The sequence below is a fragment of the Cyanistes caeruleus genome, chromosome 9 (genome assembly GCF_971803275.1).
Source record: "Cyanistes caeruleus chromosome 9, bCyaCae1.hap1.1, whole genome shotgun sequence".
Classification (NCBI taxonomy): domain Eukaryota; kingdom Metazoa; phylum Chordata; class Aves; order Passeriformes; family Paridae; genus Cyanistes; species Cyanistes caeruleus.
Window position 1 is genome coordinate 19,191,986 of NC_141709.1, and position 13,521 is coordinate 19,205,506.

Consider the following 13,521-nt stretch of genomic DNA (forward strand, 5'->3'; position numbering starts at 1 on the left):
CATGAGAATCTTTCTCTTTTTCTTGTTTGTTTACTTCTAAATATAAGTTAATGTTGGGGCTTCTTTCTGTCCCTATTGGTTTGATTTTTTACAGTTGTACATCTGACTTACAGTTTCAGAAGCTGTGATTAGGAGGCTATCCTTGGGGTCTTCCTGTCACTCATCAACTTACAAATACCTTTTCTCACACTTAGGGTATCTGTGGCACTTTCTCTATCACTGTTACCGTTAGGTGACACAATACACACTGATTTCTTATCTGAGAAAACGTGGGCTGTTGTCTGCAGCAGACAGCTAAGGGTGGCACAAAGAATTGTTGGAGTTTGGGTAACCATTGTGTATCAGGTTCTGTTTTGGGCCATTGCACAGTGGCAGCGTAGATAGCAGGAAAGCTTGTTAGTTTACTGTACTAGCTGTGATAACCTGAATCTTCACTATTATTAACATCTGCCTTTTGGACAATGATATTAAAAGTCATTTTACAGGAATATTTCCATCCATAGCAGACAAAACCTTTTTGTGTTATCATGTATTTTGCTTTCAGTGTTTTATTTCGTTTGTATATTGTATTCTCATCTTGCTTTTCTGTTGCTCTGATAATCACTTCTCTTTTGCTTGGAATAGTTCTATTAGCCTTTGCTTTTGACAGGGTTTTCTGTTTGTTTTGTTTTCCTATTGTCTAGTCTCTGTGCAGTTTTTCTGGAGTTTGTCCTCATTCTTTACCTGAGAATTTTTGTCTGATACGATTTGAGGACTTAACTGTTCTTCTGAGATTTCTAGATACTTGGAAATCTTGGAATTTCATGGACATAATTAGAGCAGCTCTGCTGTGGTTCAGTAATTTGCTATTGCTATTTCCCATCTTTGCCTTGCACCTTCAAATCTGTGTGTAGGACCCAAACATTCTTCTTATTATAACTCAATAGTTGAAATGTGTAACTATAGAAAGACAGCCTGTGTGTGTTGTCAAAAATGAGTAGTGCTTATCATACCTAGCCTGAGGGCATTATTGTGTTGTACTCTTAAAAGGAGGAATATTCTGCAATGTTATAACATTAAACCTGGAGTGCCAGAAACATTATCAAGTTATGGCACCAAGGTAAATGTAGAAATATGATGGTATCATGCACACTAAACTCTTTGTTTCTGATACTGATGATTGTAATTTCAGGTAATAATAATAGAGCCATTTTATGACTGTTATGAGCCAATGGTAAAGATGGCGGGTGCCAAGCCTGTTTTTATCCCACTCAGATGTGTAAGTAACTTTTTAAAAATTACTAATTATATAAAGATTGTCATTCATATTCAGTACAGTTTGATGAACACCTATATGATGCTTTCGTGTATAAAATTACGTAAAAATGAGATAGATTGCTACAGTGCAAGTCTGAGACGATGATAATCCAAAAGAGCTAGAATATTTTATTAGTGTAGGAGAAGGTTTCTTATTTGCTTTAATTTGTGCATTCTGAAAGCTGATTAAAACTGCTTTCTTCAGCTTTCAGTGCAAATTATGGAAGGGGGATCCACGTATCAGTGTGATTTCTCTGTCAGTTGGTTTTCAAGAGATTTGCTGCCTGATCCCTGCAGCAATTCCTACAATGACAGAATACAGTTTCTTTTCCAAAATATGCTTGCTAAATAAGGACTGATCATGTAGTAGATGTATTTGCTATGCATACAAGAATTACTATTTCCTTTATTGTTAAATAGGCTACGGGTTAATTGTCAAATTGGTACTGCTGGCATTATGCCCACAGCTTGCCAGGATTGCTCTGTATGCCAACTGTGCCTTGTGCAACTAGCAGCCTTGCATGGGAAGGGCTGAAGGGCTCTTTGGGCAGGGCTGTTGCAGAACCACCATGAAATCAGAACAACACAGAGTGACAAAACCTCCAGGACTGCAGTGGTAGTAGGTGAAGCTGTCCCTCTGGATGCCCACCTTCTAGGGATGTTTCAAATGACAGGGCACCTCCAAGTATTTTCTGTTTCACACCCTTGTTTTCAGTGTGGCCCTCTCCCAGTCATTGCAGGTGTCAGAAGGGTAGTGTGGCCATGCTCTATGTTCTCTGTAACAACTGGCCCAAACTTCTTAACCATTTGTAATACCTCAGGGATACTTGTATCATGTAGTATATAAACTCCAGAGATTCAGTAGTGCAGATTTTTAACTCTTAGACCACTTTCATTAGTTTAAGGAGAACAAAAAGACCTTGAATCCCCAGTGGTAATCAGTCTTTTCAGTCAAGCAAGCACACACTTGCTCTACTGTCTGGCAAGGCTGTAAGCTCTCCTGCCATGTGACTGGGCTTTCTGCATTACACACTGTAATGATCAGCATATGTGCAGTAAGATCCTGGAAACTAATTCCTGCAGGAGCATTAAGACAGACAGTGGCCAGGAGAGGACAGCCACTATCATAATAGTTTACCTGTTCCTAGAATTACCTTCTCTCAGGTAAGCAAGATTGGATAGGTTGTCACATATGGTTATGAAAGTGTTTGAGGGTGATAAGTTGATCAGGTTTCTTTAGGCTGCAACATGTATTAAAGTTGTGCATGAATTTATTGTGGTTTTGTGTTTTATTGGTTTTCTTTAGAAAAATGATGGAAACTCTGCATCTAGTGCTGATTGGGTCTTAGATCCTGCTGAACTTGCAAATAAATTCAATTCCAAAACAAAAGCAATTATTCTGAATACTCCACACAACCCGATAGGCAAGGTAAGAGTCCTACATTAACACCACTTTAATTTCAAAGAATGCCTTAAATACTGTGATTAATGCATTTTGCTTTACTTTTTCTGTATCCCAGGTTTTTACCCGAGAAGAGCTCCAAGTAATAGCTGATCTCTGTATTAAACACGACACTCTGTGCATCAGTGATGAGGTGTATGAATGGCTAGTGTATAAAGGGAAGAAACACATTAAAATAGGTATTGATTTTTTGTGGCATCTTAAAAGTGGTTGTGGAATGATTCTGGGACCAAGGATAATGCTTGCTGGAAGAAGCTCAAACTTCAAGCTTTGAAATTTTTCAATGTTTAGGCTCTAAGGAGGAGAGCCCCTCTCTTTTCTAAAAAATATTCTAAAGAATAATTTCCAAATAGAATTTCCAAAGCTCATAAGTGACTTTGGAGCAGCTATCCATAGAAACCAGTGGGACTGATGCTTGTCAGTTATGATCATATGAATTTGCTGTCCTTATTCAGTTACTTTGTTGACCATACAAGTGTAGCTGCTGTTACTGTATGTGTATTAGACAGTGTTTTGCTTAAGAGCTAATAGAAGGAACAGGAATTAGAACTTCCTTCTCAAAGCTTTGTAGAGATAATCAGCGAGGGAGATGGACAATGAGGAACACAATTATTTTTGCTCCCCTTATTATAAAAACTAAAAAATAGTATAAAGGTCATTGTGGAGATAGTGCATGAGTGCTGAACCTCCAAAGGATGGAGACGGGGTTATATACTGAACATTGAATTCAGTGAAGTAAATCCTGTAAGTGCAGTATGAAAGCCTGTTAAATCTTCAGGTAGTGTTGCTACAGGGGTAAAGCGTCATTGCAAGAACAAACAAATGAATAAATAATGATGCCAGGTTCCTGATCCTCTTGTTTCACTTGATCCAAGGTTCACTGAAGTTAGTAGAATCACTCCCACTGCCTCAGAACAACTTAACCTAGTGCAAGTTACTGAACTCCTTTGCCAGCTCTATAATGCTACAGCTATGTATTTCTGTGAAAGCTTCTAGTCAGGTCACCTTGGGTTGGCTCTGCTGATTTATTTGAAAAGTCCAAAACTTCCTTCTCATATGTACAGATATTTTGTTTCTGACGATGAGCTACCTGTTCTGATGTACTTATTGAAGGCACATTTCAGTCATGTGCAATAGAGGCATATAGTTAAGGTTAAACAATGAAATCAAGACACTTAAGTAGAAATTACACATGAAAAGACTTACCTTTTTTCCTGGCTCTGCCACTGGTCGAATGCTGAATAACTTTGCTTCAATTCCATATTTGTAGAGTGACATTAAAGTCCATTGGTGAGGGCTGCCTCACTATGAAAATTGAATCTTATGAGTAATAGAGAATTGTATCTAAATGACCTAGTAATACTTGTTAGCTCAGCTGCACAGCTGCTGATCGTCCAGCTGCAGTACACTGATTGTATTGGCCATGCATAGTCTCTGAGTTTATTTTGAGGGTGACCTAATTCCATGGCTGTTGTGGTTACCTTGATAGTGATACTGTTTCAAAGACATTCAGACACAGAAGAAGGAGAACATTTTGAGTACATTAACGTGATAGTAATCTGAGTCACTGCATCCTAACAGGTTACTTGACAGTAACTGATCATGTGTCCCAGTTGCGAAGTGAAAGTTAAATTAAAGATTTCTTCATGGGCTTAGCAGGTGTTTCATGGCCTTAGCATTTCAAGCAAGGCTATCTTCAGAATCAAAATCTTTGTGTGTGGTGTAAGGTAATCCCTTTTCCTTTTCAACAGCAGCAGGTCCAAACACATTGTCAGCTACACTTCATCTTATGGACAGGTGGCGAATTCTTAAGATGCAGTAACTCCATTGTCATCAGCATCTTAATGCTTCAAACAGAAACATTTCCAGTTGAACAAAAGGCATTCTGTAATTTAGTACTAAATGTAAAAATACTATATAAAGAAAATGCAATTTAAAGCCCAGAAAGTTAGTTGACTACATTTAGGTACAGATTCTCTAACAGATCCCATGATATCATCTTTCACTTTAGTGTTAAAAGTACTCTAGAACTTTCAGGGTAACGCTGTAAACAATAACATTATATGAGTGAAAGAAGCAGGCTCTGCTCTTTTTTTACTTAAGTTTCTGATATTCCTTATTACTTTTAAGTCTACAAAAATAATGCAATAAATATGAATGTGTTATTTCCCTATTTATAAACACTTGTGTTTCCATAATAACCTCTACCTCCATAAATACCTCTAATACTCTATCCAATGCAGTGAGGTGTTTTTTTTTGTGGGAGATACAAAATGGATATTGCATCAATTTGCAGAATCTGATAGTTGTTCCTTGATACAATTTAGCAGGGATGGCTAGCCACAGATCATAAAATTAGTACAGTCTTTGTGCTGTCACTGAAGCAGTTTTCTGTAGTGTAGAGCACTTCATCATGTTTCACATCATCTGACTTCTGGAAAAACATGGACTCCCTCTGCATAATGATTAGGGTTACACTGACAGATTTAGAGATTGCACCTCATAACTGAGGATTCTGAACAAGCCACTCAACAAGCTGAGTACCATCCCAGGTAACAGGCTTATTATATGCTAGTTTGCACTTCATTAGTTTTTAAATTGTAGTGAGACTTGGTTATGGTGTCGTATGATGTCATATATGGCTGCCAAGTGGCATGGGGGAATTTCCCTCTCTATTTAAAACTTGTTTATGAAAGCAACAGAGCTGCTTCTTTCTCTGTGCCCTTGTGCAGCTGCTATTGCTCGAATTCCTGTGACTGTGTGGCAAAACAGGCTTGCTAGAGGCCATTAGCTTTGAAAGCCAATTCTTTTTGCAGTCTGTGGGAGCTAGTTTGGATGCCTCTAGGAAGTGATCTGTACTGCTAGCCTAGCTCAGTAGAAGATGGGGTAGATCTATTCAAACCTTTTCTTTTCAAGGTCACAGGGTAGTTGAGTATGGGTAGGCTCATGGGAAATCTGTTTCTTTCATGCCGTTTAGTTTCTCCTCTTGGTAAGTTTGCTCAAAAATTTGCAATACGTGTTTTCAAATAACTGAAAGATTTATACCATGTCTAATACCAATAATTGCCACAAAAACTTCATTGTGAAATGCAGGGGTTTAATTTGAAAAATCTTTGTTAATTGGTCTTGCTAGAGAGGGAATTTAACAACTGACAGATTCATTGGCAGTGGTTCTAGTATAGAACTGAGGTGAAGACAGATGTTAGTGACTACTGTAATTGCAACCTTGTCTGACTTTGTGTCTCAGACTTCTGTGTGTCTGGATTTATCTGTTTCTCTTGAAATTAAGTTAGAGTCCAAGTAGAGCTTTGCAGCAGCTGTATAGAGGAAAAAAATATTGCAAACTACAGGAAGAGACCTTTGCTCTGTCATCTCCTTGGAAAGGAAACAAAGAATTTTGGTCTCCTATAAGATACAACTACAAAGACAGAGACAGGCCTCTGTGAATCCCTTAATCCTTGCAGACATTTTAGCTAACTGCTGTTGTCAGCCAGTCTCAGGCCTATTCAAATTGTACAATACAGCATAATTTATTTACTCACTCTGCTAGTTTTTGTGGTGTTCTGTTGTTTGGTTCTGGGTTAGAAGTCTTAGCAATTATTTTATTTTTCTGATGTCTGAGATGGCCAGTGACACTGAACTGGACAATTCTAGTAAGCGGGGTTGCAGTGCCTGAGTTAATGTTGTGTATAGTACTATCACCAGGCATCAGAAATAATCTGAATGGGTAGCCTTAGATCATATTTTTCTTATGGATAATTGTGCATTTTTTCTGAGGATAACTAACATGTAGTTTTCAAACCGTACCTCTTATTTTCTGTCTCTTCTTTCTCCTTTCATTAATCCTTACCTTCTTTTCATGCTAAAAAGCACTGGCCCATCCTTTCTCATTTGTTACAATTGCTGTAATTTTAAAATATTCTCATTGTTTGCTTAAGATGCTGCAATGAACATACAGCTCTGAGCTAGGGGCAGTGCAGTTCTTCAAACTACATGGAATATGTGAGTGCACCTGTACCAAATTAATTTTATTTTATATACAGCTACGTTGCCAGGTATGTGGGAAAGAACAGTAACTATAGGAAGTGCTGGGAAAACATACAGTGTAACTGGTTGGAAGGTAAGAAGAATCAATATAAATGAGTTAAGTGATATAAATAACAGAATGCATTTATTATTCTAAGAACTCCTCTGTTTTTATAACCTGTGTTCTGAAAGTTTCTGGCAAATCTTCATGTCTCCAAAATGAGACAATACCATTCAGTTGGAGCAATTACCTATCTTTAACACCCATGTCTTAATTATCTTTCTGTCTCTTAATTAATAAACTCTTGTGAACATAAATTACTAAAAAGCCACCACAATAATATTTGTTCAACGTAAGTAAAGATTCTTGGAGAAGACATGGATATTATGATATTTTAACTTCCCCATTTTCCCATCTTGTCTTTTAAATATGTATTAGAAAATGAAAAAAAAATAAATAAATTGGCAACTAAATTCTTCATCATCTGTGTTCAAACTGAACCACAGCATATATGAGTCAGTAGTGAATCAAAAACTGTCTTTGACACAGGAGCTTAAGAGATGGAAAGGTTCTAAACCAATTAGATAAATAATAAATGTTCAGTTTGATTTCTAACCCTTGTCATATGAAGAGTTAAAAGTTTGCTTAGTATCCTATGAGAGATAGGTTTAAGGGAAATTATAACTGTTGTCTCAAATCTACCATTTTTTAAAGGTGTCATACACCAAACTTTGTGTAAACCATCTTTTTTCTTAATAATTTATCAAAACAAATTCTTAAAATAGAAAAACTCAAGACATTGGCTAATTTTTGGTATTTGTTATCTTTTAGTAAGACCACTGCCCATATGTATAATATATGCATGCTTTCCTCCCTCAGCTTGGTTGGTCCATTGGTCCTGAGTACCTGATTAAGCATTTGCAAGTTGTTCACCAAAATACGCTATATACTTGCCCAACTCCATTACAGGTAGGTACAGATGGGACAAAGGAGAATTTTTTATGGTCTAAGAAAGCTGTTAGCCTCATGTAATTAAACAATAATCACAACAATGAATTTTTAGTGGTCAAAATGCACATTCTAGGGTGTAAGAAGAGGAAATAAATTTGATCAGCTCATCAGACATTTAAAACAAAAATCAGTCTTGCAGATTCTTTCATCTTTCACCTACAAATTACTTCTTGCATAAAAAATTACAATCTTAATGGTTTCCTAGAGAATATAAATGAAAGTTCTGTCTACTAGTGTCTAGTATTCTATGGTACATTATTATCAAACAATTAAATTTAACTTCAATTCATAAAGATGGTAAGTCAGATGGTAAACCCTTGTGTCAAGGACTCTGACTTCTGTATATGATTAGCGCCTAGCAAAAGACTGGGTGTTTTGGGTGTTGCCACAGCACAAAGTAACCAACAGATTACAGATGTAGCTTGTGTAATTTGTGTGGTGATTTGGTTAACAAGGACCAGGATTGAACAAAAATCCATGTGATTTCAGCAGGAAGTGTGAGTGTCTGTGAGTTTACTGAGTGTTAATGAGTACTTTGGACCTTATGTTTCCAGGAGGCTTTGGCACAGGCATTTTGGATAGACTATAAGCGCATGGATGACCCAGACTGCTATTTTCACTCCCTGTCTCGAGAGCTGGAAAGCAAGCGTGATCGGATGGCCCAGCTACTGAAAGAGGCTGGGCTAAAGCCTGTCGTTCCAGATGGAGGATACTTTATGATTGTTGATGTTTCCATGTTAAGTCAGTATAAAGTTCATTAAAGAGTGTGTAGAAAATAAATTTGGTTATTCAGAAAATGCAGCTTTCATTTTACACTATATTCTCATCTCATATGCATACATATATGTGCTTAATGTTGTCAGGAGTACTAACTGGGATTGAAATTTTAAGTTTCACCTTAGCTGGTAAGGTAGATTTTATGAGCTTCAGCAAAGCATTTGTGATCCTAACTTGTCCATGTTTTGCAAAGCTTTGATAAATCTTTAAAGAGGATAAAGGAGTATTCGTATTTTCAAAATGTCTATGATTATGAAAATGTTTGAGAGCCAAGCATCTGGATAATATTCTGAGTTCATACCATTTGTATTTTCCTCTTTCTGGTCTTTTTTTGTTTGTTTCTTTGTTTTTCCTAATCTGAAGTCACACCCTAAAGGCTCTTTGAAGCATTCTGATCTCTAAACACTGTAAATTTACAAACCTTTTGAAAATTCAGGTTATGGCAGCTTCAGAGGAAGAATTCCAATAGGGGAAAGTTTTTTAGTTCCACATTTTTTCACTAACTGGTCTAAACGGCATTTATTGTTCAGACTGGAATGTTAAAACACAGAAGGATAACACAGTTTAATCATGTGTCGGAAAGTTTTACATAGCCTGGTTTCACAGATAACAAAACTGAATTTTCAGGGATTATTGCTGGCCATGCAGGAAATGCACTCTTCAGTACCCTCCATAGCCCTGATCCTCCAATAGCCTAGGCTTCAGGACTTCTTGGAGTATTACATGGCTTTCTTCTGAGCTGCATGTCTGAATTTGCTTTAGATGGAAAGCAAGTGCTCAGATCAGAAGGGAAAGGTTCAATCTGTTGGCCTATTTTACTTCTTATAGTATAATTTTAAATTTATATATTAAAATAAAACATATATCTTCATTCTTAAGTCTTAACTGTAATAAAATGCTGTTAATGAATGCCTTCCCACTGGAGTCTAGGAAATCTTACAATATATTTGTTTTACATTTAGATGTGGATCTCTCTGATGTAGATGAGAAACAACCTTATGATTATAAATTTGTCAAATGGATGATAGCATCTAAGGTAAGATGTCTTAGTCATACTCTAGTTTTAGAAATGCTTTTCTATTGAAAGCAAGAGCAGTGCAACTATAGTTATTAAATAATGTAGTAGAGATGTTCCATTCAAAATAATATTTGGTGTTGTTGATAATGGTGTAACTAAAATATCACTAAGTATGTCGAAAATGTACACTGTAGGTTTCTGCTACATCCCAGCACTTTTCTTTCAGCATGCTTAAGTGTTAATTGTACAAAAGTACCTTTTAAATATTTACCTAAGGAAAGTAATTTGAATTTAGCAAAGCCAAGCTGGTGCATGAAAAGCCGAACCTTGTCTTTCCCTCATGTGTTGGGAGGGAGAGTTTTAGAAACAGAATAATAAGATCATCATACTTAAACCAGATTTTTTATACACATTCAAATAAGAAAATGCTATTTCTGTTTTATGTTTCAGAAGCTGTCAGCAATTCCTCTTTCAGCATTCTGTGGTCCTGAGACAAAGAAACAGTTTGAAAAATACATACGTTTTTGCTTCATTAAGGTAAACTTGTGTCCTGAAAATCAGTTCAGAAAAGGAATCTGCAAGACACTGACTATTGCATTTTTCCCAGGATCTCTTGTATTGAAAGCTTTTAGGAACATAAAATTAGTTTGGTGTAAAATTCAGCACAAAGTATCTTCAATTGTCATTTTTTCTGAGGGACTTTACGCTATCAGTGAGGGTGGCATGGCTAAGGAAAACTGGCAGAAAACAACTGGATGGGTAGCCCTTTTAAGCTTATTGTATTGATTTTTAAAACATTCTTGACCAGTGGAGACAGTGAAAATTATTGAGACAGGTAAACTGTCAATTAATGTGATACCCATAATCCAGAGCAGAGAATAGCTGCATAGCAGAGTGTGGGCCCCATGGCCATTCAGTGTCCAACAGCAAAAACTGTGAAGAGGTCACCTTCAAATTCAGCTCACTTGCCTGAAAATATAGAGTTTCACGAGTTCTAAATTACAAAAGAAAATGTGTTTTTTTGTGAATTGGCTGATTTTTGCCATTTTGTGAGGACTCTCTTTGCACATATTCTTCCCCCTGTTAAGTCTGTTCTTGAAAGGCTGAAAGACTTTGGGGACACCTAAGTAAACTTTGGTAAGCCCAAAGCCCTAAGATGTTTCCCAATTGTTCTGTTACAGAGTCAGCATAATGGAACATGTGCAAATCCTGAACTGTGTAAAGATCAGAGCCTTAGCCTGAAACAGTAATGAAGGAGAGTTTCTCCTTCTGTTACCTCTTTCGATGAGATATAAAGTCTATGGTATAAACTGAGCCAGTAACAAGCAGGATGCAGTTACTGGTTGTACCTGTGGCTGATAAACAGCACTAATTGTTTCAAGTTAGACTGCCTGTATGACTCACCAGACTGGAGCCAAACTACACAGTTTGGAGGGATTATGTTTAAGTATTTCACAGCATAACATAGTTGCAAGGAGATTAAAAAATCCCAAATGTACTCACAGGGATGAGGAAAGTGTGCTAGCATGTCTCCAAACCAGAGCTGCTAAGTTACATCACTGCATTAATGCCATGAATTTATGTAAGTATTGCTTTCATTAAATGGGATAAAATGAATGCAGAGATGATTTCTTTTAAATATATCTAATAAATATTTTCAAGGAATCATCACTGAATTCTTTGTATAGTCCAGATTTGTACCTAGTAACTGTCAGTGAAAAAATGGCTGAAAAGATATTTACAGGATGCAACTGAAACAACCAAATACTGATTTGAAATGATATAATCATGACTGACTCTTTTTCAGGAACTCCATTCTTCCATTAATAGTGTTGTTCCTTATTTTGCAGAAAGACAGCACACTAGATGCAGCTGAAGTGATCCTGAAGAACTGGAATAAACAGACAGGCTGATTTTTCTTATTATTCTCTTCCATGTAGTATAACTATCTAATACTAGGGTTTTTTTTTAATTGGAAATTTAAGAAAAAATTACTTAATACAGTAGAAAATAAATATGACATTGTAAGTAACTTTTTGCTGCTACCTGCTGAGGAGTTAAAACAATGATTTTCTGAAATACATGTAATGTAACTCAGAGGTTATTTTCAGTCTTTTAAAAATAAATTGCTTTTCTCTTAAAGAAATTCCAATGGAATTAATTTCTTTTACTGAAAGAAAAGATTTATAGGACTCTGTAAAATAAATAAATAATATAAGTATTTTAAATCTTACAAGTAAAAAGGGGGAGGTGTTTTTGGTTTGAGATAGTATGGGATCGAGAGAGAGATTTAGAAACATCTTAGTTTGTGAAACCAAATAACCTGCAGTAGAGGAAGATTAAGACCTGTGGCTCATGGGTAATCATGATTATCATGGATAATTGCAGTGACTCTCCATACCTGCCTACCTACTCTGTCTACAGAAATTGCACCAGTTTAAATAAAATGAAAAGTGCTAAGTAACATAATTCCTATTTTATTTCCCACAATAGTCATGTGTGGTGTTCTGAAAGTATTCAATCCCCAATACAATTATAGAAGTGGCATCTAGAATAGGAATTCTATTTGCTTATGTCTACCTTGTATTTATTACATGGATGAATCTATGAAGCAAAGTATAGAAGTCTTTGCTTCAGAGGCTCCTTTACAATCTGATATACAATGACATAATTATTTGTGTCATTCTTTTTCTTTCCATGTTACAACATTGGCAATGTCACACCAAACTTACTTCAAACTCTTTTGATCTAGAGGGGCCATGGAGGTGGGCCTAATGCTGTTCTGTGGAGCTCAACCACCTTGGATTCAAGCACAGTAGATAAAGGACTTTTTTTAAAAGAAGTCAGTATGGAGAATTCCTTTCTAGCTGTCTCCTTTTTCACTTTTTTCTGCAATCTTTTAATCAGTGGATGGGTTTCCCAATAGCAGAAGCAATCCAGTAGGTGACTTTTTAAGGCTGTGTGCTTTGTTCTTCATGATCTTTCTATGTTCTTCTCATGGGCTGTCCTGGTTTCAGATGGGATAGAGTTAATTTTATTCTCAGTACCTGCTAAGCTTTGGATTCAGTATGGGAATTATGTTGATAACACACTGGTATTTTGGTTGTTTCTAAGTTGCATTTATCCTAAATCAAGGACTTTTTTGTGTCTCCTGTTCTGCCAGTGAGAAGGAGCAAAAAATTAAAGAAAGCTCTGAGGGAACATAGCTGGACAAGTGATCTGAACTGGCCAAAGGGATATTCACACCATCAAATGTCATGCCCAGTACATCAGCTGGGGAGTTAGTAGGAAGGGGGAGCTGATCAGGCTTCAGGAATGGGGTCTGGCATCAGTCAGTGAGTGCTAAGCAACTGTATTGTGCATTACTTGTTTTTATTTTTGTTAATTCTTTTATTATTATTATTATTATTATTATTATTATTATTATTATTATTATTATTATTATTATTATTATTATTATTATTATTATTATTATTATACTTTGTTTCAATTATTAAACTGTTTCTATCTCAACCCACAGGTTTTACTTTTGAGTCTTCTCTCCATTCTGCCAGTCTGGGGTGGTGGGTGAGTGAGCAGCTGCGGGGTGCTTGTTGCTAGCTGGGCTTAGACAACGACACAGCTCTTATGGTGCAAAGCCTGAACAAAATCAGTGACTTGTTTTGCCAATGCTTTACTTGTTCTGTGATCGCATAGCTGGACTCTTAACTGAATTCCATTAGACTGTGACCATGGCCAGGACCTAAAAAAAGGTATAGAAACTGGACTGGGAGAAGAACTGCTAGATTTTTTCATTAATGTGTTGGTCTTGGGCTTTTGGGAGTCCAGTAGCTGGGTCTTCCATAGTCTTTGTAGCTGTCTTGCATAGCCATTCCCCAAATCTCACCAGAAGATCACTGGGTGGTATTTTGAAAGGGGTGTGTATCTTTG

At 36.6% G+C, this 13,521-nt stretch overlaps 1 protein-coding gene across 5 annotated transcripts in view; it reads left to right on the top strand.

Annotated features, from left to right (window-relative positions):
- KYAT3 (kynurenine aminotransferase 3) overlaps positions 1-13,104 on the top strand; it is a 36,766-nt gene extending 23,662 nt beyond the window's left edge. For all 5 annotated transcript variants that reach the window (XM_086841523.1, XM_086841525.1, XM_086841524.1 and 2 more), the window contains 9 exons: positions 1,172-1,258; positions 2,603-2,725; positions 2,817-2,937; positions 6,802-6,878; positions 7,665-7,754; positions 8,351-8,537; positions 9,536-9,609; positions 10,042-10,128; positions 11,442-13,104. In XM_086841523.1, the coding sequence (XP_086697649.1) occupies positions 1,172-1,258; positions 2,603-2,725; positions 2,817-2,937; positions 6,802-6,878; positions 7,665-7,754; positions 8,351-8,537; positions 9,536-9,609; positions 10,042-10,128; positions 11,442-11,504 (909 nt within the window). In that variant the 3' untranslated portion in view covers positions 11,505-13,104. The remainder of the gene's footprint in view (positions 1-1,171; positions 1,259-2,602; positions 2,726-2,816; positions 2,938-6,801; positions 6,879-7,664; positions 7,755-8,350; positions 8,538-9,535; positions 9,610-10,041; positions 10,129-11,441) is intronic.
- Positions 13,105-13,521: the final 417 nt, after the last annotated feature.